At 35.6% G+C, this 26513-nt stretch overlaps 1 protein-coding gene across 1 annotated transcript in view; it reads left to right on the top strand.

Moving 5' to 3' along the window:
* Window positions 1–26513, top strand: part of LOC5574432 (GAS2-like protein pickled eggs) — a 244148-nt gene that overhangs the window by 143491 nt on the left and 74144 nt on the right. Inside the window, exons 3-5 of the mRNA XM_021851764.1 lie at window positions 8371–8567; window positions 17019–17137; window positions 17320–17567. Coding sequence (XP_021707456.1) covers window positions 8371–8567; window positions 17019–17137; window positions 17320–17567 — 564 coding nt within the window. The remainder of the gene's footprint in view (window positions 1–8370; window positions 8568–17018; window positions 17138–17319; window positions 17568–26513) is intronic.

Raw genomic sequence — 26513 nt, 5'->3', positions numbered from 1 at the left:
AGGAAACAATCTGAAAAATATAGTAGATCTTATTTACTTTATTTTTTTAAGAACCCTCTCTATACGATTTCCTTTACCCATTTGTCACACGGTACCTTATTTCGATAGTCACTCAAGCAAAATGATTATCTAAATACAGGGACCGGAATCTATTATGATAATTCGCCACAAGAAATCGGGTTGAATTTCATAAATTTGCCTGAAGAACCAAAAAATAAAGTTACACGTCTTCTCAGTGAGAATCGAACTCACGACTCCCCGATCTCTAGTTGGGGCGCGTTAACCACTACGCCATGAGAGGACTCATGAACGCAGAAGTTAACCTGAATTCGATTTCAGCTCAATAATCGATTCTCACTGAGAAGACGTGTAACTTTTTCGCAAATCTTCACATCAATTTGTCCATCTAATCCAATAATTATATGTAATGTTTAGCTTTTCGGTAGTTGTTAAACTTCCACTCGGCTGGTTGGCCGTAAACCACGATTCATAATTAAAACAAGTATTTATCGAGCAACGGACTCATGTTCCGTAACCGGTCGTTTGAGAACGTCGCGACCCATTGGAAGCCCACACAATAGAAACCTCAGCCAGCGCAGTTGCTGGCTAGTGTAGTGTGCTATTCCTATATCTAAAAAACAATGCGCTCTCGGGCTAGGCATTGGATATATATAGAAAGCGTTGTGTTTGGATGGGCATCTAATTCTTCCGAAAGAGGTGCACTTTGCGAAAGAGGACCACGTGATTATTGAGCTGAAATCAAATTCAGGTTAACTTCTGCGTTCATGAGTCCTCTCATGGCGTAGTGGTTAACGCGCCCCAACTAGAGATCGGGGAGTCGTGAGTTCGATTCTCACTGAGAAGACGTGTAACTTTTTCGCAAATCTTCACATCAATTTGTCCATCTAATCCAATAATTATATGTAATGTTTAGCTTTTCGGTAGTTGTTAAACTTCCATTCGGCTGGTTGGCCGTAAACCACGATTCATAATTAAAACAAGTATTTATCGAGCAACGGACTCATGTTCCGTAACCGGTCGTTTGAGAACGTCGCGACCCATTGGAAGCCCACACAATAGAAACCTCAGCCAGCGCAGTTGCTGGCTAGTGTAGTGTGCTATTCCTATATCTAAAAAACAATGCGCTCTCGGGCTAGGCATTGGATATATATAGAAAGCGTTGTGTTTGGATGGGCATCTAATTCTTCCGAAAGAGGTGCACTTTGCGAAAGAGGACCACGTGATTATTGAGCTGAAATCGAATTCAGGTTAACTTCTGCGTTCATGAGTCCTCTCATGGCGTAGTGGTTAACGCGCCCCAACTAGAGATCGGGGAGTCGTGAGTTCGATTCTCACTGAGAAGACGTGTAACTTTTTCGCAAATCTTCACATCAATTTGTCCATCTAATCCAATAATTATATGTAATGTTTAGCTTTTCGGTAGTTGTTAAACTTCCACTCGGCTGGTTGGCCGTAAACCACGATTCATAATTAAAACAAGCAAAAAATAAAAACAAAATAAACACTCGCGCTTATTCGGAATCGAACCAAAGACCTCCCGATTCATAAACCAGTACTAACTCCACGCACCTATCGGCAGCTTGATGGGGGAAGTGACAAAAGCAATATATAAAGCGTTTTATATTGCAATATTCATTCCATTCCTCTGACATGTACACCATCCATTTGCCGCGTGACCATTTGCCTAAGTGTGCGTTTCCGATGCCATCATTCGGCTTCGGATTGGTTGTGCAATTGTGTGGGTCGGGCGTAAACATTTAGATTGCTCGAATTTTCAAGTCCAATGTGCTCGATTTCAATTGACGGGTTTGCCCGTCTACGCTTAGGAGGCGAATCTTACCATCAATAGGTGGATTTAGCACCTAATACGCTAGGAGGGAAATCCGCCATCCGATTTATTTTGGGTGTAGGAATAATCGTTAGTATACTACTAGATACCGTACAACATACAGAAAGTTTTTTGTGTGTCTTTATTTTACATAAGTTTTCAGCTTCCGTAGCTGGTTCGCCTCTTACAATACTGAAAGTTATTCAAGAATATCAAGATCCAAAAGAGATCTATTAAACAGAAACATATAGACACTTCTGAAGCAATTGTTCCATTTATATTTTTCGATTCCATAAAACGTTGCATCAAAAACTATTTCCTGGCGGAAGTTCTGGCTACGCCCTCGTTTGGGTGGATTTTAATCGGCACAATATTTGTTAACCCATAAATCAGGAACTTTTATTCCAAATGGTAAACGTTTTCCGAAAAAATTCTGAAGTTTCGTGTGAGTTCGGTAATAAAAGTAATATTATGCGAACCTCTATTTTAGGGGCCCCCAAATCTAGCTCCGCACCGGGCCCCTAAAACTCTAGCTACGCCACTGCTCGATAGCTAAACAATTTGTGGAAATCAACTAAATCAATTAATTTATTCTATGGTAAGAGTGTCAAAAAATGTCAAATCGCAAGGAAAATTTTGTAAACGAAAAATTACATGGATTTATAGATGAAATAAACTTAGTAAGTTGCTGTAAAAACCTAGATAACAAAATGCACAAATCATGTTTTGTGTGGGTCAAACTTCGCAAAGGTGATTAAACAACAATTATAATAATTATCGCTTGTCGCCTGATGCTCAACTAGCGAATGGATTGGATTATGTGTTATTTTGCCGACGGTGAAGGCTAGTCTCAGCTTTGCGCACCTTATTCACACTTAATTAGACCAATGATGGCGAACGTAGTAATCGAGGCATCACTCAAATAGACTCCATATAGAGTCGGTTGATTTTCCAGTTATACTGCGCCGAGTATCAATTGTGACATCTTTGTGATTTTTGTGTTTTTATTTCCGTGATGTGATCGAAAGCTTATGGACTGATCCATTAATTAAACTTACTTCGTTTTAGGCGCAACCATTCTAGCATGGTTTTAAGGTTTGGACAACCTTCACGGCTGATATATGTCGTAGGCATCGTTGTTTCTATCTTTTTATCAAACAAAGCATTGGAATAAATTGAACTTTGCACTGGTATAGAGTTTTGAAAATCAAATAAACTTTTAAACAATTTTTCCAACGAGTCTGTGATAATAGTTGATTTCGCTTCAATAGTTGTGACTACAATTAATTTCTTCATCATTCAAATATGTTTGGGCTTGCAAAAATGATTTTAAAGCTGTTATTTACATTTTATGACCATGTTTCTATTAATATGATGACATTAGTAATAATTGTAAACCGAAATGGAGTAATGTTGTTGCGCAATCTACAAAGCCATTGAATTATTTTACGGATTATTACACTTGTTTACGCAGCAGTGACTACAAGGAAGCTTATAGCAGGAAGAACATTTCAGTTCTACCAAGCCCAACCCACCGAGATCGAAGATAGTTAAACTCTTTGTGTCTTGTCCATCCAGTTCGCGTTCGACCGTCTGCCCGGCTAAGTTGCCTCGGCAATAATTGATACTTAATGATGCAATTGATTCAACCCGTCAGGGTCATCATGTGCATTAACATGAGCTGACATTGTCAAAATGTTTCGTAAAACGCATCGCACGATGCGTTTTACTGCTTCTGTGATCAGTCAGTCGTCATAAAATATTCTGCACCAAGCCAACAGTGATTAGCCGTTGAAATGGAAAATAAAATCGGTTTGAAAGGTGTGCCCATTGCCAACTGCCCGTCTTCGGAAAGTGCTTCCCAAGCATAATCGTGAATGGAAATATCATCATTAATACATACCAAAATCATGATTTAATTCGATTTCTTTTTTGTTTTACTTGATTTTGTTTCAATCTATTGTGCAAGCTAAAATTCAAACCCTAGATAATCTTATTTTTTTTTTTTTGGAAATAATTAAACAAAATTATTTTCCCAAGGAGATTCGATCTTTTTAAGATTATTAAATTCAGTTATCGCCATCGATGTCTAAGATCACAATAACAATCAGATATCATTTTATTCGAGATTTTTGCTCGGGTTACCACTTGATATTCGTTAAATGCGACAATTTCAATTGACTGTACACGAGTGTGTTGCATGAGTAAATCATTATATTAAAAAAATATTTAGTTTTGCGAAACACAGATGGAAGCTACTCTGCATTTTTTTTATAAATACTGCTTCGCATTATCTTTTTCGGAAATGCTTTGTGACACATTATTTGACGAAGAGTAGCAAAATCAACGAGGGCATATCCTAGGGCCTTCAAAAAGGTAGATCCCCATCTCTCTCGTAGTATTTGGAGTTCGAGTTTTTTCAAAAACTGTTTGAAGAAATAAAATTCGGCGGACGACCTATCAAAGGGACAACGAAGCTATTTATGAATATATGTTTTGTTAAATGTAACTCATTCTTTTCTCGAAACTCTGTAAATGCTGGTACAATATTTAATGTACCTCTGTCAATGCGAGGTTCATTGCTAGGTGCATTCTTTCTAAACACAGACTACATACAAAATATAAGCAGTGATGCATTTGAACGTATTCAGTTCGCGTTCCAGTTAAATTCGTTGGACGCAGCGATCAAGTAGGCTTGAACATTGTTCAGGTCAAATATATGAACCCAATAAATGTTGACTGGTTTAGGACAAATATATATGCCAAAGCTTTGTTTTTAATATGCATAATATCAAGGGTTGTATGTTTTTTCCCTTCATGAAAGTTTACGGCGATTCATCCATTTATTTCCCATGCGAGAGCTCCGATCATAATTGCCGACTGAACGGGCCGGTCTTGAGCAACGGCAGGCTCTTGCTCGCAAGTTCATTGACTACTGCGTTCTCGTGCAAATTTGGCTCGGGATCCGTTCACTTTTGACTAACGTACAGTTCATAATGCATCATTGAATATCAGTCATTTATCATATGTCCTTATATAAAGCTACATAAATGCAAATAAATATTTTCCGGCTTTCTAAAGATACTTCTTCTTCTTCTTCTTATTCTTCTTGGCATTTACGTCCTCACTGGGACAGAACATGTATTAAGGAATAAATTGGCTTTTCAGTCTTTCGGTCCGTTTGGGACCTTCCTCAGGGACTTAATTGTTACAGTTACAATTGAGTCCCCGAGGAAGGTCCCAAACGGACGGAAACGTTGGACAAAATAAAATAACACTTTTTTTAATTTTGTTAAGACTGAAAAGCCAATCTTTCATCAAGAAGGAACTACAGTCGAACTACCAACGTTAAGGAATACATTCAAGATTTTCTACATGGATTAATCAATAAGCTTCTTGAGTGAATCTTTGAACAATATTCTAAGAAATTCATCCAAAATATTCCCCAAAAAATGCAAAAAGGGGATCCCTTTTTGCATTTTTTGGGGAATATTTTGGATGAATTTCTTAGAACTATTTCCATAAAATTTTTAGTTTTCCTCAAGATTTTCGTCCAAAATTTTGCTAGGAGGGCCTCCATATATTTATCCTTGAACTGTTCCAGAAATTAGGAGATTCTCTCAGAGCTGTACCTGGAAATTACTCCTAAACATAATCCCAGAGAGTCATAACACAAGTCCTGAAAATTGAATTTTACTAAATAAACCAATGAATAAGTTCCCAGAGAATTATAGAAGGAATTCATGGATGTTCCTGAAAGTATAAGTAAGTAAATACTACGAAAAAAATCTGCCTAGCGAAATAATGAATGCATTCATCATTATTTCACATCTCAATCAAAATGCCGATCTCAGCTGTTCAAATCTCGGTTAAAGTCCAACTGCTGACATCTCAGCAAAAGTGACGTTTGATATCAGCAGCACTCAAATGTTTTATTGATGTTTGCGTTTGACGTGCAAATCCAGTCTAACTGAGCTTCAAATACGGTAACACAAAGTAACCAAAGGATACTTAACAACCCTGTCACCGCCAACCTACCAAAGAAAAACAATCTTTGACTTCGCCTTCCTTGTTAAAAATCTAACCGCATTTGCTGTTCCCGCATTTAATATTTGCATTTCAAACGCACACAGCAATACTATGAACAAACTTGATTTGTTGCTAAAATATCAGCTAAAATTCAGTTACGAGTGGTCAGCAACTGTGTGTATCTCGGTAAATGACTGAAAGTTAGCCAAGCTCAACTGAGAGTATTCATAATTAATCTTGCAATTTAAAAAACCCTCAAAAGTTTACGGGTTATCTACGGACATCATGTAGTAACGATAGTTGTTTAATTCTTCCCCAGCGCTGTTGTACACTTTTTTAGTTTCTGAACTCTATTTTCGTGCATATTGAGAATATTGAACTACTTCCAAGCCCCATTCGTTGGATCTCCATAATCGATTGTGATGATCAATTACGTCAATTTTTAAAATTATCATTTTTGCTCATCCCGACTAGAGGCTTATACTGATAATCTAAACAAGATAGTGACTTGATTGATTTAAGAGATAAATAAATAAAAATGTTGATACTGTAGCTTCTGAATCAAAGGAAAATGTTATGTTTGCAGAAATAATTGCTCGCTGCTATTGGTTAGATCTTACAAAACTAAGCTTGATGATATGCTAATGGTATTCCAAAAGCAAATTTAAAATATAATTTCCAGATCATTATAAGTGGTCCATCAAATCAATATCACTTTTGCAAGAAATCGATGGGTGTTGGTTTTACTCAATTTCCCTGCTTCCTTGAAACATTTTTTTTTCTATTATTTAGCATCTATATATTTTAAGCCATAACTTAATAATTTTGCGATCATGAAAACTGTTTTCTTTTTGAACGACGCCAAAATGAGAACGAGATTAAAATCGATATTTTATTAAGTCGAACCCTCCATAATAAGTAGCGATAAACCTCTTCAACCGCAATCGGAAATTCGAATGGTCGAAGTGGTTATATTTTCAAAGATTCATAAAGATATTTTTTTTATCAAAGCAGCACCTTCTCGGTGTTAATAGTGCGTGGGAAGAGTGCCACGAAAGAAGCCGGGATAATATAGTGGAGTGAGTTCGCTCGGTTCTTAGAACAAGTCCACTTAAAATTCCACTTGAATGTTCAGAACAAAGTGGACTTTTTGGAGCTTATGTTCGTATGGAAACGCAAGCTTGCAGAAGTGTTTTGTGTCGATCTTCTGAACCATGTGGACGTACCAGTGAAAACTGGTTAGAGGATTCAACCTGATCATTTGAATGGGATTTAATGTAGGTGGCTGAGTGCGGATTATTTTCGGCAGTAAAATAGCGCAATAAATATTGAATTTTCATCGCGCATGTTAATCGCTTTGAGCGGCTACAGTATGTATCATATTATTTGAAGAGTTCCGATGTATTGGACCGAGAAGTAAAATTCTCCCTTATTCGATGCGTTTTATATCGATCTATTTTATATGAAGAAATACAAAACCTTAATGGACAAAATGAAATGTTTTTTTTTTAATTTTAGAACCACCGAGCTGCTGTCGTGTACGTAAAGCGAGGTTTTTTTCAGCGGTGTTGTACAAAATACAACAGCGCGACGACTGAAGTGTTAAGTAAACTTTAGACTGGAGTCAAAATTTAATTTACTGTTAACATTTCGGAATATCTTCGGATATAGACGACCAATGATTAAAATCGACACAGATTTTAAAAGTAGAAGAGTTTTGAGATTTTGTAAAACCATGGTGCAAAAATGTTGAGAAATAAAAAAGTTATCGCAATGTTAATATTTTGGTTGTAAAAATAAATATGCTGCTAGTAGAGGGGTTAATAATACGAATAACTTTAATAGTACGGGACCCACAACATACTAAATGAAACAACATAATTTCTGTTAGTCATTATTTGATGAAGTTTTAAGGAGTTTGTCACTTATTCTTGACAGCTTAGTTATAGAAGAACTTGAATTTGGTCTTAGCGAAAAGGTTTTTTACAAGTTGGGGCCATTTTTGTATTCAAAGTAAGAAATTTCCATATAACGTTAAACACGTTGAGCTATGCAACGATCTAGTATTTAACTATCTAACATAGTTAAAGTAATTTTCTCGATTTTGTTCGAAATATCTTCTTCTTCTTCTGATGCTAAAAATATCATTAAGATTGCACACAGTTCGAACATATAATGCACATAATTGGAGCGTGGAGTATCATGGATATTTACATGATATGTCATGTAAATTTCAATTATATGTGATGTAATCCAGCAGGATCCTCTGTGGTTACAGGACATATAACACATTTTTACATGATTTCAGACTCAAATTTACATGACGTCATGTTTACATCGCATATATGAAGTTTACATGACGTGTAATCTTCATAATTTTTAACTGTGCACATAAGCAATAAAAAGATATTGCGATATGATCAGAACAACATACCATATTGACCTATACACTAAAACTAATGTTTCGTTGTTTTTTCTTGTCTATTCCTCAGCATGCAAACAACGTCCGACAGGCCGCGGAGGAATACCTAGCGCGGAGACAAGCCCGTAATAAATCTATGACGAAATCGATGACATCCGGCTTGGCGGGCCCCATACTGAGCATGGGCAATGTCCACTTTTTGCCGGCGGCCAAAAGTGGAACATTTTTCGCACGAGATAATGTCTCAAACTTCATCGCATGGTGCCGGTAAGTGCGAATGTCAAATCAAAACGGTTAGATAAAGTTGCAAATCATCCACTAATATGAAAATGTTCGCACGTGTCAGTTAGTTATTGGCTGAATGAAACGAAGTTAACTAAAATGTCTTATTGTGACTTATAGAATGCATTATGTCGTTGTGAAAAGCTGTGAAGGCTAATTATTGTTGAGGCAATGGCAAAGGCCTGTGCATTATCGATAAATACCATACAATCACTGTTTATGATACATTTATTTCTAATTCAGTGATTAAAACCTTGAAAATCAAAAAATGAGATGAGATTATGATTTAATACGTTATAGAATGCATGAACAGTCGAGATTTTACGTTATCATAAAATCATCATCTGAAATATTCTGCGATATTTGCATTGAAGATCTTTTTAAGTCAGGTTTCACTGTTCACTTATAGGGTATTTTTTTCGATTTGTTTTTTCCTTTAAATTAAAGATTTCAACATTTTTAAAATGTTTTATAATTTGATATATTATTTTTTAGTTTTATAAGTACATGTACATGCATGTGTTGCTCGTGAGTGATTTGATTTTTTTAATAGTTATATCATTGACTCTCCCTTACTCGATATTTCGTATCTCGATATCGAGTTAAACAACAATAGTAAAAGTTGGTTTTCATGACTAACTCGATGGTCCCTTGGATCACAGTTGCACTGGTTTTGTGTTTTCTGTAACTCGATACCTCCCTAACTTGATGGTTCTTTCAATATCGAGTTATGGAGAGTTGACTGTACCATTTTAGCAACAAGTAGGATGTATGAGTGTTGAAATATGCTTACAATCTAATCCCAATACATAAGTTACAATTTAGTGAATTACTTTATGTCGGATTTAATGAAAAGTGATGCATAAACCATGAGCATTAAAGCGTCAACAAGAAGCTTCATGTCGTATCGTTATTTAGGGATTATGGAAAATAAAAGTTAACTATTGGTACTTGAGATATCAAATCACTAAATTACATTCATAATCTTTTACATATTTTCAAAATCCAAAAGTCTTACACAGTGTTAGGTTTTTTGTTGTTGTCAACCGAACCCAAGGTAGGCGAACATATCTACAACCTCGAAAGTATTCAAGTTTTTGCTCTCAATTATGGCACAAATCTCACAATTGGCGGTGATAGTGTCTATGTAGCCGGCCTTCTACTCTTTCTTAGACGCATTCACCTCCAATCTAACATTTTCCGCTTGACGCTTCAAGCAAAGGCGTTTCAAATGTCCTGCCGAAAATATTCATGTCATCCGAGAAGCAAACAATTTGACTGAATCGTGTGAATATTTTAGCTCGGTTGTTAAGCGCTGTCCTCCGCATGACACCTTCTAGCTAGATGCTATACTACTGGCACAAAAGTTCATTAACCCGTTAATGTCTAACGAACTCTGGAGTGCTACCACCTTAGTGCATGACGATGCACTATAGCAGAATGTCCGAAAAAACTTGAAATACCAACAGTACCAGGAGCTACAAGTCCACAACCTTCATAAAGGTGAATAATAGTGATGTCTATGATCTTGGTCATCATGCAACGAAGAAACAGATAATGCTGTATCGTGTTAGTCCGAGGATGTAGCCTCTCTATCACACAGTAAGTGGCGCAACTCTGGTTAGGGTGTCTTTTGAAGACTCTTTGTCTAGCTGGATATCAACTAGGATCATTATCTAATTTTAGTTTAAATTGAGGACTGCTAGAGCTATTGAAATACTATTGAAAAATTTCATTTTTATATGAAAATCCATCATGTATTATTTGGGTATTACAATACCTGGTATAAATATCAGCTTGGTATTTGTAGAATATGCAGAAGGTATTATTTCTTATGCAGGGCTCATTCATACCTCATTCAGGTTATAAGTGTTGGAAATTATCTGGTATGGAATACCTCAATTTGGTATTCAGTAGTTATTTTCTTCTGCTCAGAAGCGTTTCAAAGCAACAAAACAGTGCCAGCAGCTTGATGAGCAGTTGAGAATAATCAACGTTTCTGGAGATGTCAACAGAATGTGGAACCCTATCCACGAAACTGTGACCACAACAGCGCTGGACTTTTTCCAGAAAACTTGGAAAACTTCTTCCAAGAAATAGTCAAGGAAATCACATTTATTTGATCGCAGTAAAATTCTTAACTTAAGAATCTAATCTTAAGAAATTTCTTAACTTTTCTTGAGCAAACCAACATACTTAGCTTTAACAAATTGTAATTTTTTGATAAATGTCATTGTGTCTTTTGTTTTAGTCATTTGAAAAGCAAGCCGATATTCCTCTCCAAATCTCACCAACTTCTAGATGATCATGTGTTTGCTATGTTTCATGAGGTCATTAATCTCTATGAGTATCTCAACTAGAGTTCCAACATCTTTTCTCAGGTATTCACGCTGTATGGGCAGCCCACTTGAGTGTGCCGGTAGGTGGTGGTAGGTCATTTGGCATAAAGTCGTTTGGCATAATGATTGTTTGGTATAATGGTCGTTTGGCATAACGAGTCTGAAACCGAAAATTTCTTAAAAAGACATTTATGTTTACGCTTCTATTATGTCCCTCTGAAGCCTGATGTCTTGTTTTGAAGTCAATTGAATGAAAATGACACTTTATTCAACCATCTTTGATAAACTAAAGCATATTAGGAAAGTTATTGCCAATAGTATTTTATTACTTCTCGAAAACTTATTCAAACAGACTCAAGTCAAAAAGTTCACAAACTTACTTTATCGATTCTACGCGTTTCACAGACGAAGTTCTATACGTTCTGCTCTGAACCAACTCGATTTTCCTCTTTTAGAACGTTCAATTTCCGGATTCACAAAACGACGAAAGTAAGATTTTCAACTTTCGCAACCTAACCACTAGTTTTGTCGCTCCGCTGTATGGAGAGACAGAGTGACTTAACAACGAATCAAAACAAAACACTACTTGAGTCGATTTTACACTGGTACAAATACGTCGCAAGTAACTGAATAAAACTTATCATTTTGTCATATTTTTTTTATGAGAAATAATAGAAACTAGTTAGTTTTTGAATGCGAGCTAATTGTATGCAAAATTTAGGCAATGTACACGGTAAAAAAAATGTTAAAAAGTGGATTAATTTTAAAACAGTTTAAGAAGGTAGGTTGGGACTCTTCTTAATTAAGTTTCTCAAAACCGTATGACAGTGACTTACGTCGATTTGAAAAAGTAATCGAGAATTTATTCAGAAATTAGTTTGAAATTACACGGAGCCGCAAATCAACCTAACTTTGACTTCTTTTGACGCAATACGGATAACCCAAATTTGGGTAACTGATATATACCTATCATTAGCTTGTTTTAATTTGACAGCGGCAAAAAAAAACAACTCAGTTCGAAAAAAAAATCTACCCAGCGTTACCTTCGAAGTCTCCGTGATGGGTTAAAATAACTTAACGTTAGGTAAACTCAAAAGAACCCAAATTTGGCTTATTCTATTGAATTTCGACGCTGGGTCGGTGCGCCTCTCTCTGTTTTTGACAACATTGCTGTTGCGAGAGAGGCAAAACAACCCATCCGTGGGTAAATACTAAATGCAGTTTACCAAAATTTGAGTAAAAAGAACTTATTTTTTAGGTAGTCCGATTTCTCCGTGTAGGGGGAGATCCCCCAGTACCGGACACTTAAGCCACTAAATTCATAATTCGAAAAATATTGATTTTATGGGCTCGTGTTACCCATTTATGATAAAAATTATCATTTTTATAGTGTACAAAAATAAATTTGAAAATATAAATATGAATTTTGACATTGTGTTTTGATGATGTATTTTAGTACCAAATTGATCGATCTTGAAAGGTGGCACCCAATACCGGACACGATCTGGAAATGCCTCAAATTCTGTAAATTTGAACATCATTGAATGTGTACACTATAGAAATAGTTTATAATTACCAATTCAATGCAATTGCAAATTTTTCAAAAATAATTTGAGTTCTTCTTAGTTTGCAAGATGGCCATCAAAAACCTCTTTCATATATGATGAAAAATAGCACATTTTACGATGTTGTTATGAATGTTCATTCTTCTTAATTTTATTGCATGTTTGATACCATGGTCGACGGAACCCATGAAAAATGAAAGTATTTTGAGACACTGATGCAATAATTACAAAGATATCATATAACAAATCAAGCTGTCCGAAACTGACGGACAGGAGGTGCTTAACCAAAATTGTAATTTGTCCATATTTACTTCAATTATGGTACAAAATACATTCATACTATCAAATTAGGATTATGTTCGATCATGCTAGCGGGATCCAAAGTATTTTTTCATATACAAAATAATCACTAAATAGGCTCAAAATTAAGAAGATTCGTCAATTTTTTAAAGATTTTCAAACTTTTCTACTTTTTTTTTTAAAAAGGGATGCATATTTCAAGGATGTGTTATTCTACGCAAACATTAGTCTACATAATAGCTTTCTTTTCTACTAATACACCATCTTGATTGGACCATGATTTCTCAATGTTTCAACTTTGTCCGGTATTGGGTGCTGTCCGGCACTGGGGGATCTCCCCCTAAGTTATTCTTTTGAGTTGCGCTATTGGAATAAATTGATAGATTTAGGACAAATTTACCCTTTTTTCCAAACATTTATTGTTCTTTCCAAAAAAGATCTACTTTCGAGATATGCTGGAAACAATATTATTTCAATCACAAAATTTTCCCTTCTTTCGGTAATAGACGGTGAGAGCTTTCAATATTTTGCAAATAAATTTTCCCTTCTTTAACCTAGCAATTTTCATCAAATGTTACGTCCAAGTTGGGACGGAGCTCGATCCGCAACGAAATGTTCTTAGATCGTTCCCTTTATTATTATGTGCAATATTTCTTTGCCAATTTACAACAAGCTCAATGATTCTCTATGTTCTGGGATGTAGGTAAAATTATTAATCTGAAAAGATCTTTCATCAGACCCGTCACAAGTTGCATTTAGTTATACTCTCTAATGTCATAAGAATTTTTGACATCCAGAGCTTGTCAAATCTTTCAACAAACACCACGCTAGTTTAGTACCTTTCCATTTTTTCTATGGGATCGTTGGCGTTGATCTCGGTGAAGGCTTCAAAAAAATGCTGATATTCATTCTTAATTAAAGTGACCAGACGTCCCGGATTGTGCGGGACAGTCCCGGATTTGAGCAACCTGTCCCGCATCACCAAGCGTCCCGGAAAACGTCCCGGATTGAAGAGATAACCAAAATTAATGGAATTTGTAGTTAAAATATAATGTACCAACAAAACTGTACTCAAGATCCTAACAGCATTCACAGACATTTATTCTTATTCTAACATAATTTATGTTGGAATCTTTACAAAATATTATTTGAACTCTAATATGATTCTGAACGCTGTATTGCTCTATACATTTCTGTAACAGTTTGGTTTCTGATCGAAATTAATGGAATCCACAGATTTACCTACAGCCGGAATCTAAACATAGTTCTGGTAAAATCAGAATTTACACAGTGTACACGAGTAAAAATTTCCACAAAATTTCTGGCACAGTCTCTTAAAAATACTCACAGGATATGAAACAGCATTCATTAATTTGAGGCGCATGATTTGGTACATAATCTTCTCATGGCACTGTTCAAAATCTTCCAATAATTTTCTTCTGTTTTACAAAATATTTTTCCAATTCCTGCATTTTGCCAATCATCATGTCTGAACTCTGAGATTTTTTTAAGCACCGAATATAGCTCAGAATCATTCTAGATTAGAAATATGTCATGGAATGTTTTCATCCAAAATCTTGAAAGCATTCAGTTCGAAATGCTATTATTTTTTGCTTGAATATCTTTGAAATTTATTCGAAAAGCTTACAAAAAAACTCCATGAGAAATCTAGTTCGAAAATACCGCGTGATTCAGATCTAAATTTAAACTTGTTTTGATATTTTTATGGGTAGAATGTTTAAAATTATTCCACGACAGTTTGAGAAAATTTCACTAGAATATGTGTTATTTTGAGCAAAAGAGCAATAAGTTAAAAATTTCAAAAAAATACCTACCTTAAAACTATAATGAAAAAATCTCATCTATTTCATAGATTTTTTTTTATATTGATTTAAAAAAACATTAATAAAACAATGTGTACTATTTAATAATTCGCACACAAATTTTCATAAGTTTACCAAATGTGTCCCGCATTGAGGTCTAACATATCTGGTCACTTTGTTTTAAATCGACCATTATGCCAAACGACTTTATGCCAAACGGCCTTATGCCAAACTAGTTTGAACAAACGCCAATGCTGATAAGAGGAATAAGAAGTCTATAACTCACACATAGTTTCTATCAAAAAATTTCGTCTCGATTCTTCAGCTCACTGTTCTTTTTATTATGGAATTACATTCATTTCATATGTAGAAACATACCATAGCACTAGAAACAAACCAAGCAAAAAGTCGTGTTTCTTAACTTTTTATGAATTTTCATAAAATAAATTACGTATTTTGTAATTTTCAGAAGTGTCAACATATGATCCATAACTTTGATAATACCTAGAGAAATATAAGCTTACCAGCTTTTTCTATATGCCGTTTATAGCACCACTATGACAAATTCAGTGCAAATTACACTTTATTCTCAAAAAGGTCAATAAAGCGTTGACGTTCGACTTTTAAGAAACGTCCCAACATTTTTTACCAGTGTTGCTCAGGCTAGAGTATTCTGAGTGCCATATCAAGATTTTAAGTATGCGGTCCGCATGAAATTATCAAAAAGATCGTTACGAGATTCTGGTAACGCTTGGCTGGGTCTAGGAGTTCGCTAACTGGATTCTGGGGAAACCTTACGGGATCCTATGTTTTCATAATAGGCTTCTGAGAATTTTCAGTGAATTCTCGAAAATGCTGAGCGAGAAATCGGGGTATTCCTATTGGACGTAAGGGGTTTCTTGTAGGATCCTGTGAATGTATAATTAATTTTTGGGGATGCTGTGCGAAATCTGTCGATTCCTTGTGAACTCCTAAGGTTTCTAAGGCGACCTGTGAATTTCTAGTGGAATACTGTGGATTTCTAATTATATTTTTCTGGCATGATCTTTAGGATTTTTAATAGGTCTCCAGCGGAATCAGAAGATATTACTTGCGGCAGCCTGGAAAGCCCTTATGAGCTTTCGAAAATTTCGATTGGAGACTTGACAATTTTCAGTTATATCGCAACGGAATCTTTAAATTCTGAGCGATATTGGATATTGAAAGATGTCAATTACTATCTGGTAAGATCAGAAATATTCTAAGCAAGATTCTGTGGATTCTTAGCGAGCTACTTCAAAGTTCTGTCGGGTTTCTGTAGATTCTTTTAGGGCTCTTGGGGTTTCATAATGAAATCCTGCGAATTTCTGTTGATTTCATATCCAAGCTCAACTTCTAAAGCACAATTAAAACTCATTTCTAATTGAAGCGATGAAAAGCTTATTTGTGTATTCTACGGAATTATGGACCACAGTTATGCTTGTGGGCCGCATTTGTAATAATTTCTGTTTTGTATTTTGTAATAATTTCTAGAGATTTTTTTCATTTATATTTCTATTAAGATACTCGAAATTTAAAATCCTTGAGCCTATTTATGTTTTGGCCTATATTTGCGTAAGATTGTAGCTTCATAGAAACTTTTATTATTTCTAACAAGTTGCAATCATTTTTTTTTTTTGCGCGTTTGCTTTTAAACTTAGATCTTTGATGCATATTTTACACTGTAGGACGAACGTGAACGATAACGCTTTGAAGCAAAACACACATTTATTCCAAACAAACGTATGTCAAAATTTACTTTCTGTTAGTTAATTCAAATAAGAAACTTGTCATTGGCTAGCATATTTTCTTCCCGGGAAAGATCACACCGAGGATGGTTATTCGATTTCCCATAACTTTACTCGTACCCTGGCCGTTTCCATGAAAAATGTAACATTTCGACTTTAAAATTCCGCGTCGAGTTTGATTTAACAATGGTGTAGTAACGGGAACTTCCTTAGCCGAGTGATTAGAGTCCGCGGCTACAAAGCAAAGCCATGCTAAAGGTGTTTGGGTTCGATTCCCGGCCGGTTCAGGATCTTTTCGTAATGAAAATTTCCTTGACTTCCCTGGACATTGAGTATCATCGTACCTGCCACACGATCTACGAATGTGAAAAAATGGCAACTTTGGCAAAGACAGCTCTCAGTTAATAACTGTGGAAGTGCTCATAAGAACACTAAGCTGAGAAACAGGCTCTGTCCCAAAGAGGACATAATGCCAAGAAGTAGAAGAAGTAGTAACGAATTGCAAGTGCAACATTCTGAATACTGATGACAATACTAATCATTATAATTTGATTTATTAGGGGTATTATTGAAATACAGTCAATTCCTAGCTGCAGCCTTACACATACTAAAATGCTGTACTTTTTTCCCATTCTCTTTCCAGAAAAAGTCTTCAAATATTCGAATGCTTACTTTTTGAAACTGATGATTTAATAATGCGAAAGAACGAAAAACATGTGATCCTATGTTTACTAGAGGTGGCCCGAAGAGGTGCTAAATTCGGTAAGTATCAGTTGGTTCGTTTTTCCATGCTTATGTGTTTATCAATTTTCCTTGTTAATACTTTTATGAAGGAACAAAGTTCATTGAGTTATGGAGAGCACAATGTAATTTAACAATTTAGACATACTTCTTTAATTTTGTGCTATTGTGCTATTTTTTGCCATTTCCATCTTATTCCACAGGTATGCTTGCTCCAATGTTAGTCCAAATGGAAAGGCAAATCGACAGAGAAATTGCCGCCGACAATAAAGCAAATGGTATCGTTTGTGGTACTCAAACCGAAGGAAATTCGCACTCCATATCAACCGGAACAGAGGAAGATCTGTTCGACTCTGACAGTGAGGACGAAGACGATCCCAACGGCCCTATGCTGATGTACGGGCCACAGCCGCAGATTGTTACCAACGATCTGAAAAGCTTGGACGAAATGGTAAGTCATGATGATAAATTTTCAAGTTTTTTTTTCGGTATTAGAGAAAAGAAACATATTTATTCAACGTTCGACATTGACAAATTTGTGTTCAGTCTTCTTAGCTTTACATATAATTACATTGATTAAAAACTATGTTATTTATCTTTGCATAGGAATAAAAAAATATGGACGAAGTATCAACAATTGTTCAACAGTATAGTTCAAAGACTATCGTATTATTAAAAGAGACGGTTCGACCTAACGCCCACATGCCAAACGAACTGTACGAATGGTGCTAAAGAAGAACTTTAAAACTTAGAACACTCAGAAACACTTAGAATATGGCCGATTTTTATTTACTGTGGCGCCTCAAGTTGTCATAGCGAGAAACTTATTACAAGCTTTTTATCCGGAAGAATTGTTTATTCAGTGGTGGAAATTTAATCAAGATTCCATATCGAAAATGGTACGCGAAGGACGTGAAAAAATTCTGCACACTTACGTTGAAAACCGAACAAAGTTGGAAGAAGTGATCGCATATTTTTTTAAATTTTCAAATTCTGGATCAAAAATTTTACTTTGTAAAATGTAATGCACTGGGTAAGTTCAAGTAGGTTTTGGGAAATAAATTCACTCACAACATGACAATTTCGTGATGTTATTCATATTCAAAGATGACTCTTTGAGTAAGCTTTCGAAAAATCTGTAAATCTGTAAAGATCTGTATAAAACAGCGATTTTCATATCGTGCTCCGCGGAACACTTGGTGTTGAATACATGTGTTCAACGTTATGGTGGATGACAAAACACAATTTTTACGAGTCTTTACACACGGTGTGAAAATCTTGATTAGTATTGAACTGTCATGTAGCTCAGTTTTTTTACGATAACGTTCAGCATTCTAGCTAACATATGTAATTGAAAGGTTAAAACTATTCTGTCGGCGAATTTTTTTTCCATACATTTTGTATGGGACAGTTTTAGCTGCAAAATTGGGTTTTCTTGAATTCCAATATAAAACCAACCCTTGAAGTTGAGGAAAGAGTCCAATTTTTCCCGACAATGTATGTATTTTGAAACTTTCAGGGTGTGAAAGTTTCTTTGAAATACTTGCCGAAAGAAATCTGAGGTACATGCAAATCCGATAATAATCGAAATTTTGCATTGTAATACAAAATTAGGAATATCTCACGAGTTTCATAAATAAAGGCCTCAAAAAGAAAAAATTCGCTACAGAAACTCGCGCAGTTGTTCGAACTAACATCAAAAGTCGAAAAACTTCCCAACCAAAACAATTGAAATCATTCTCATTTTTTACTGAACACCTGTTATAGTGTGAATCCCATGCCTTTTCCCAACTTAGCTTATGACATACATAAATGTTGAAGTGACGACTTTATTCGGAAAAGAAGTGAAGCCGATGGTCTAGAGATAAACATCTAGTTAATAAAGATAAAAAACGTACAGAAATAATACTTTGAAATTGTACATCGAAAGTGCAAATATTTGCTGAGATATTCCAAATCATGTTTTGATCTTTTGATCACTCTGCAAGAGCCATCAAGTTACGAGTCTTACATTTCATCATAATTATCCAATATCATATTTTACTACTGTTATATAATAATTCTATTTTACTCCATCTCCAACTAAGTAAAAATGTCACATCATTCTATTTAAGATTTATGATAATTCCAGAGTTATAAATTATTTATAAGGTCCAGTGCAAATTCACATACCTATCGATTGGCGACAGCTCAAAAGTGCACTCTCCATGCGTCGCCCACCTGCTGAGCCTAGATAGCGGCAAACGTGACGCCGCCGCCGTCAGTAAGGGGCTGTCCATTAATTATGTAAGGGTTTATAGGAGGAGGGGGGGTTTGTGATTTCTTACGCGCCATACAATTTATTTTTAATTTTCATACAAAAAATCTTACCATAGGGGGAGGGGGGGTTGAAAAACCCTGAAAATTGTCTTACGTAATTAATGGATCGCCCCTAACTATATTGGACTGTCTCTACACCGCTTATTAACAGTTTTACAATCAGTCTTCAACATGGACGCCATCATCATCGATGAAACTGCTCGATCAGTTGCGGTTATGAGTTTACTATTCCAAGCGCATCGTCCTTATATGGGCCAGCAAGCGGCATTACGGACCACCGGTCATAATTTGCAAACGTTCCGGCACACTTGAACTCGTTGTTTGAGTAGGTTTTAATGCATTGTTTTATACAGTGATCGTAAACCTAAATGATTCCTCGGATCACTTTGGGCGTTTAGTTTTCTGTATTTCAATCATATAACAAACAAAATCTCATGGTTTGAGTCAAACATTTTAAGGTTGATTGACTTGAAGGAAGAATTTCGAGATAGGGAGATCGCAGTAAGCCTTGCTAGCGACTGGTCGCAATTTTGCTTCTGTCACAGATTCTCTTCCTAAATTGTTTTATATAGTTTTTGCCTTTGGGCTAATATTTAACTCATGATAATACCTGTTTCGTAATTTTACAGTTTTATTCAAATAATAGTTGTGGGATAATAGTCGTGAAATTAAGAAAGCAAGATTCGAATCGCCTATGCTATTTTTAATAGAGGAATTTACGTATTCTCGGCAGTTTAATGTGCTTATTCTGCGCGGCGTGTGAGGTGAGACGAGTCGAATGAGGTGACAATTGTCGACTCGCTCCTATTTGATTAACATTAGTCGTCTCACGTCACTCGCAGTGAAAGCAACTCGTCTCGACTCACACGCCGCACAGAATAAGCACATAAGCCGATGTCGCTCTTCTATTGTAATTTTCTCGGTCATACGCACACAAATTACATGTTTGTCTGTTTTTATTCACGCTATCCCAATCCTTTATCGATTCACACCGACAGATTTGCCGAAAACTTTTTGCAAACGGTTTAACGACGTTTTGAACATCTCTTGTCGGTGTGACTATTGTCGGCAGCCTCATTCTCTTCGGCAGCTTTCCTGTTGGTGAATCTCTTTGGCATTTGAATTGATGACATCTCTGGCGATATTGTTTGTTCAGTCTCGGAAATCTCATCAGCGGGAAGCTGACAGATTAAAGATCATCTGCATGTTTTCATGGGTGTGAATTTGGCGTTTGGAACTTGGTTGCCGATAACAACCGAATGGTGCCGAAGCGGTAAATCACCCTATGCAATACTCTTGAAAGAAATTCTTGTCTGATTTAGGATTGCCATAGAATTTTCTGGCAATAGATCTCAGTTAATTCCTGAAAAAAATAATTTGATAAATTTCCTACTGATATTTTGTGGCATCATTTATAAAAAAAAATATTTAGATTATGATGATGTTTTGAAAGATTTTTACGCAGAACTGTTGAAGAAATTCTAACGAAATACTTGGTGATACACAAATTCTTAGATTTTTTACTGTACATCCATTTCTTATCTAGAAATAGATGAGGAAAATATAACAACCTCACTGGTTGTAAAGGCAAGCAGTTTGGTCTATTTTTACCAAATTTGTTTGATACAATTGATTTAAATAGAATATGAATATTAGAGTGATGCAAATTTTGAAATTTTCGCTCCCCTATGCTTAAACGATTTTTATTATGGTATATAGCATCCTCCAAAACTTTGAAGTGATTCGGAAGAAATTTGACTGTGCGCACGCCATTTGAAGTTTATATGAAGATTACTATGGAAAACGCTAATTAGCCTTTTAACCTTTAACCTTTTGTGTTCAGCCCTCTATCTCGTCGTCATAATATTTTGTGGTTAAGTGAACAAACTCTACTCATGTGATATCCTTGCACCTACAACTTTGCCGAAGACCACATTTCTATTGGACGTCAGGATAAATTGCTATTCATAATCATGAAGTTGCTTAACCAACTGCTCGGCAGGCAACAGTGGCGGTTAGAATAGACCAAAGTAATCCAGGCTACTATGTTCTACAGCAAAAAAGCAGTGTTGCTTTGAAAGTAATTGAATGAACATCTCAGCTTGAGTTACACTTTGTTATCAATGATAACAAATTATCCTTACGTCCAATCAAAATGTGATCTTCGGCAAAGTTCTTCTTCTTCTTTCTGGCATTACGTCCTCACTGGGACAGAGCCTGCTTCTCAGCTTATTGTTCTGATGAGCACTTCCACAGTTATTAACTGAGAGCTTACTTTGCCATTGACCATTTTTGCATGCGTATATCGTGTGGCAGGTACGAAGATACTCTATGCCCAGGGAAGTCGACCCGAAAACATCCTCGACCGGTGGGATTTGAACCCACGACCCTCAGCTTGGTTTTGCTGAATAGCTGCGCGTTTACCCGTACGGCTATCTGGGCCCCTTCGGCAAAGTTGTAGCTGGAAAGAATTCACATGAGAAGAGTATGTTCACTTTTCCATAGATTATTATGACGAGCAGTTAGATAACTGAAAACAAAAGGTTTGCCTTTTTCATAGTAATTTCCATATAAACTTCAAATTGCGTGTGCACAACCAAATTTCTTCCAAATCACTTCAAATTTTAGGAGAATGATTTTTATCATAATTGACCTCGTTTAAGCATAGGGGAGCAGAAACTTTAAAATTTGCATCAGTCTAATGAATATTTTTTAATGAATATTATTTTAATATGAATGAAAACAAAAGTTGATCCAATGAATGATCCCACAGGCAAGACTGGTAGTTGGTTTCTTTTTGGAGACTTAGTCTCCATTTTAATGCAAGTCTTTAAAATGTGTCTATTTTTAATGAAAGGTATCTATTCTAACCAAAAGGGTCTCTAAAGTCTCTTGTTTCCTTATTCTGCTGGCATTGAATCTCCTGATGCTAAATTGTAAAGGCTCCAAAGAAACCTTCAGATACTATAACCCTCTAATACCCAACCCCGCCTTTGGACGGGATACACTTTGGAATTCTGTGTATTTTTTCGTAGTTCTGAAATCAAAATGATTTTATTTTTAACATAAACCTTGGACCATAACACGCATGTTAGGAAAGTTTTTTTTATGATTTTTGAAACTTTTTTGTATTTTTCAAAAATGTTTGAAAAATGTATTTTTTTCTTACCTACAAATGCCTGGGGTTCATTTAATGTTTGATACAAGAAATCGTACCTTTTGTATTTTTCTACGATCAACCTATCCCAGAAGAAGAGCCTGGTGATATTAAAATTATTTCAAATCTATTTTTCCGTCAGTTACACGGAAAATGAAAAATGTTCCAGAAATAAAAAAAAATATTTTCAAAAGTATTGTAAAAACTCAAATTTTTATTATTGCCAAAAATCAGTAACCAGAAGAGGCTTCAAGAAAAAAATAAAAAGGATAGAGATGTTCAAAAATAAAAATTATAAAAATCAAAAACCACTCGCAAAAAAAAATAAGCGCGCTTCCGGAGCTGAAAAAAAACCTTTGGATTATCGATAGCACGTGCCTACCGGCAGAGCTAACACAACTTTTTGAGGATATGCTTGCCCAATTGCTAACACAAGACACCTTGTTGGCTAGTAGTTCGTAGCTCAGACTCTCTTTGTCTGCAATTGTGTGCTAGTTGATGATTAGAAGCTTATGTTGGTTCAGTGCGGAAAACCTTTAGGAATTATCATTTTATTTAGAATACTTTCAGGGCCTATCAATTCTCCCAGGATGCTTAAAAATATTTCTCCAGAATTTGCATCAAGGAAATCCTTGAGAGCTCCAAAGCTATTACCTCCAGTAATTTCCTCAGGTATTACTTTAGTTTATTTTTTTCCAAAACTATCCTAGAATTTACTTGAAATATTATTTTACTAATCATTCAACCGAATTCTCCAGTTGTTGCTCTAGGAGATTTTTCAGAAAAAAATCTTTGGCATTTCCCTGGAAACTTTCCTGGAAAAAATCCTGCAAAAAAAACATCCTGAACTAATTTGAGAAAATCTCAAAGAATTACTGAAAGATTTTTTTAGAATTTTTTGAAAGAATCCATGAAGAAATTGCTGAAGGTATCTTTAGAAAAATTCCTAGTAGAAATGTTGAAAATAAAGCCTGAAAGACAACTTTAAAGGAAATCCCTAGAAATTTCAGGAGAAGTTATTGATCAAATTTTAGAAGACGTTTTGACCGGGAATCTTGAAGGGTGTCCCAAGGAAATCGATGGATGTATTACTGGATAAAATCTTGGAGGCGTTATATTTTTTTTTTGAACAATTTCTCAACGAAGTTTTGGAAGAATTCAGAAAATCCAAATAATCTTTGGATAAATTCCATTTCTGAGGTTCTCCTTGGGAAAATCTAGGTTGAATTCTTGAGGTATCCTAAACATAATACTTGGAGAAATTCCTCTGGAAAATTTGTGGAACAATTTCCTATTAAAATAAACATTCAAAGTTCCGGAGTAATATATCTGAACATTAAAGCAAATATCAGAATAATATTCTGATGGAATTTCTAAAGAAAATTATGAAAAAACACATACAGTAATTGTTACAAACCGCAGCGAAGGGCACCGTTCTTTCAGCAGGACAAATAAAATCACAGCGGTGTTCATCTGTCCAATGCTATAAAGCTAAATTTTATTGGTAATTTCAAATATATCATAACATTACAACATTTACTTACATTTTCGGTGTTTTCGCTTATAGTACAGAATTGGTTCTATGTACTCCAGTTGTTTGTAAGCATATCGTTTATGCATTCGCAGCTGTCAACTGTCACAAAGCAAAGCCGAAAACACCGAAGTTTGACAAACACATACTAAACCTAAGTCCGACAGATGTCCAGGGGTACGCAAAACCATTCTTACGTAACAGTAATACTTGTCGTTATGTCACGAGGGATTCTAAAAAAAATCTTAGATCTTAGAGAAATGTTATGAAGAAACAATCTCTCATTTCCTGGCTCCTATTAGGTTGCGTTTTGCTTTCTTGTTTCCTATTTGATCTATTTTCTTCTTTCTCCTGTTTTTTTTCAAGTCTTCTTTCTCTGGCAAGTGGTCTCTAATTTACTATTTTAAGGCACTCAATCACTACCAGCTCTGTAAAGACGAAAAGCATTCTTAGTCTCGTGGTAACAACTGGCATGAAAATGAGAAATTGTTCATTCTATACAAATCATATGGGAGTCGAAAAAACATGCCAGTCTTCTAAGAATTATGTTTTTTTTTTCTGTTGAGTGGAAAAATCAACAGAAAATATCGCTTGGAAATAGTAGAGATTCTATACCATTACCCGGAATACCATTACCCGGAATGCAATTTACCGGAAGACCATTTACCGGAATATACCATTACCCGGAAAACCATTTAACCGGATGTACCATTTACCGGAATGCACCATTACCCGGAAAGCCAAATCTTCCATTTTCGACGACCTTTCATTGATGCGCAGTACAAATTATGTCACACTAACCATGGATATTCTCGACTCCCTCGGTTTCAAAAACACTATTTCAATATACATCTCCAAACAGCTATGGACCAAATATATTTTTCTTCTTGCCGGCGTTACGACTCAACTGGGACAAAACCTGCTTCTCAGCTATTCTAGGAGCAATTCTACAGTTATTAGCTAAGAGCCAATGTCTACCGACCATTTTTGCATTCGTTCATAGTTTGACAAGTATGTTAGCTCTAGCTCTGAAACGTTGTCAAACACGCAGCGAACTGGACTATCAAAATTCATACATTTTGCTTTATGAAAGGTGGAACGATTATTGCAATGCGAGCGCTTTATGTATCGTTCTAGCATCATACCACATCAAGGCGTCGATAGGCGCGTGGTATACGCACGGGCCTACCGATCGCAAGGTTCAAGGTTGCCGCGTAAACGTTTTTTGTTTTCAAATTTTCGTTTCATAAGGCAAATTTATGAATTTCAACCCGATTCCTTGTGGGGAATTTTCATAAGGGGTTCTTATGTATTTCAATAGTCCATTTGCCTGAGTGAATATGTCAATCAGAAATAATTTTGAACCGGCGGTATTCAATTCTACCAACCTCAGCTTGATCTTTCTGAATAACTTCACTTTGCCGCAACGCATGCCTTAAACTATTAACGAATATCACGATACCAAAATTTGATTGACCATGTAATTTTGTTGGCGACCTAATTAGAAAAGAATCGCCTGATATAGATCGGAAAACCATGTCTTCAAGTTTAGGCCAGAAAACTAAATATCGAGCGGTTCCACAGAAAATTACGACTTTTTTCCCAAATTTCATTTTTATATTTTTTGATTTGGATGAAATTTTGCACATGCTTTCTTTATGCCCAAAAATGCCTTTTTGCATCATCGGCTCGCCATTTTGACTCTAGCCTTACTTTTGAGAAGAGCCTAAGAAAAAAATCCTTAATAATAACCTAAAACTTTGCGGAAGACACCAAACTGATCGGACAAACCGTTTCTAAGTTATAATTTTTTGAAAATTATTAAGGATTTTTTCTTATGCCCTTCTCAAAAGTAAGGCTAGAGTCAAAATGGCGAGCCGATGATGCAAAAAGGCATTTTTGGGCATAAAGAAAGCATGTGCAAAATTTCATCCAAATCAAAAAATACAAAAGTAAACCGACATTCGAATTCAAATGGAACCGCTCATTACAGGCAAGGACAGAGAGAATTAAAAGAATTTTTTTTTTATGTCTGAGACCACTTGGAAGGTACCATAATTATAAATCGAAATAAAAAAAAGCCTAACAAATAAGGTAGGTTGCATTTGAGTAAATAGAACATCCCAGCATTTAAAAATGTTTGGCGTTTTGATGGTTTTCTTATTCCCTTACGTTGAAATAGATCAGAATCCATTTTCAATATTGTATCAAAATTGAAAAAAAAAACAATTATCTTGCGAGGGAAGCAACATACAACAGTTTAATTCTCATGTCATCTTTATGGTTTGGGAAAAGCTAAAAAAAACAAGACGAAAACTAGGAGTGCCTTGGTGATTTAGAGTAGGGACACTATTCGCCATTGTAACGTCCATCTTTGGAACCTCAATAGA

Source organism: Aedes aegypti, chromosome 3 (assembly GCF_002204515.2).
Source record: "Aedes aegypti strain LVP_AGWG chromosome 3, AaegL5.0 Primary Assembly, whole genome shotgun sequence".
NCBI classification, from domain to species: domain Eukaryota; kingdom Metazoa; phylum Arthropoda; class Insecta; order Diptera; family Culicidae; genus Aedes; species Aedes aegypti.
The sequence above is the reverse complement of the archived record's forward strand: the minus strand, read 5'-3'. Positions and strand labels throughout refer to the sequence as shown.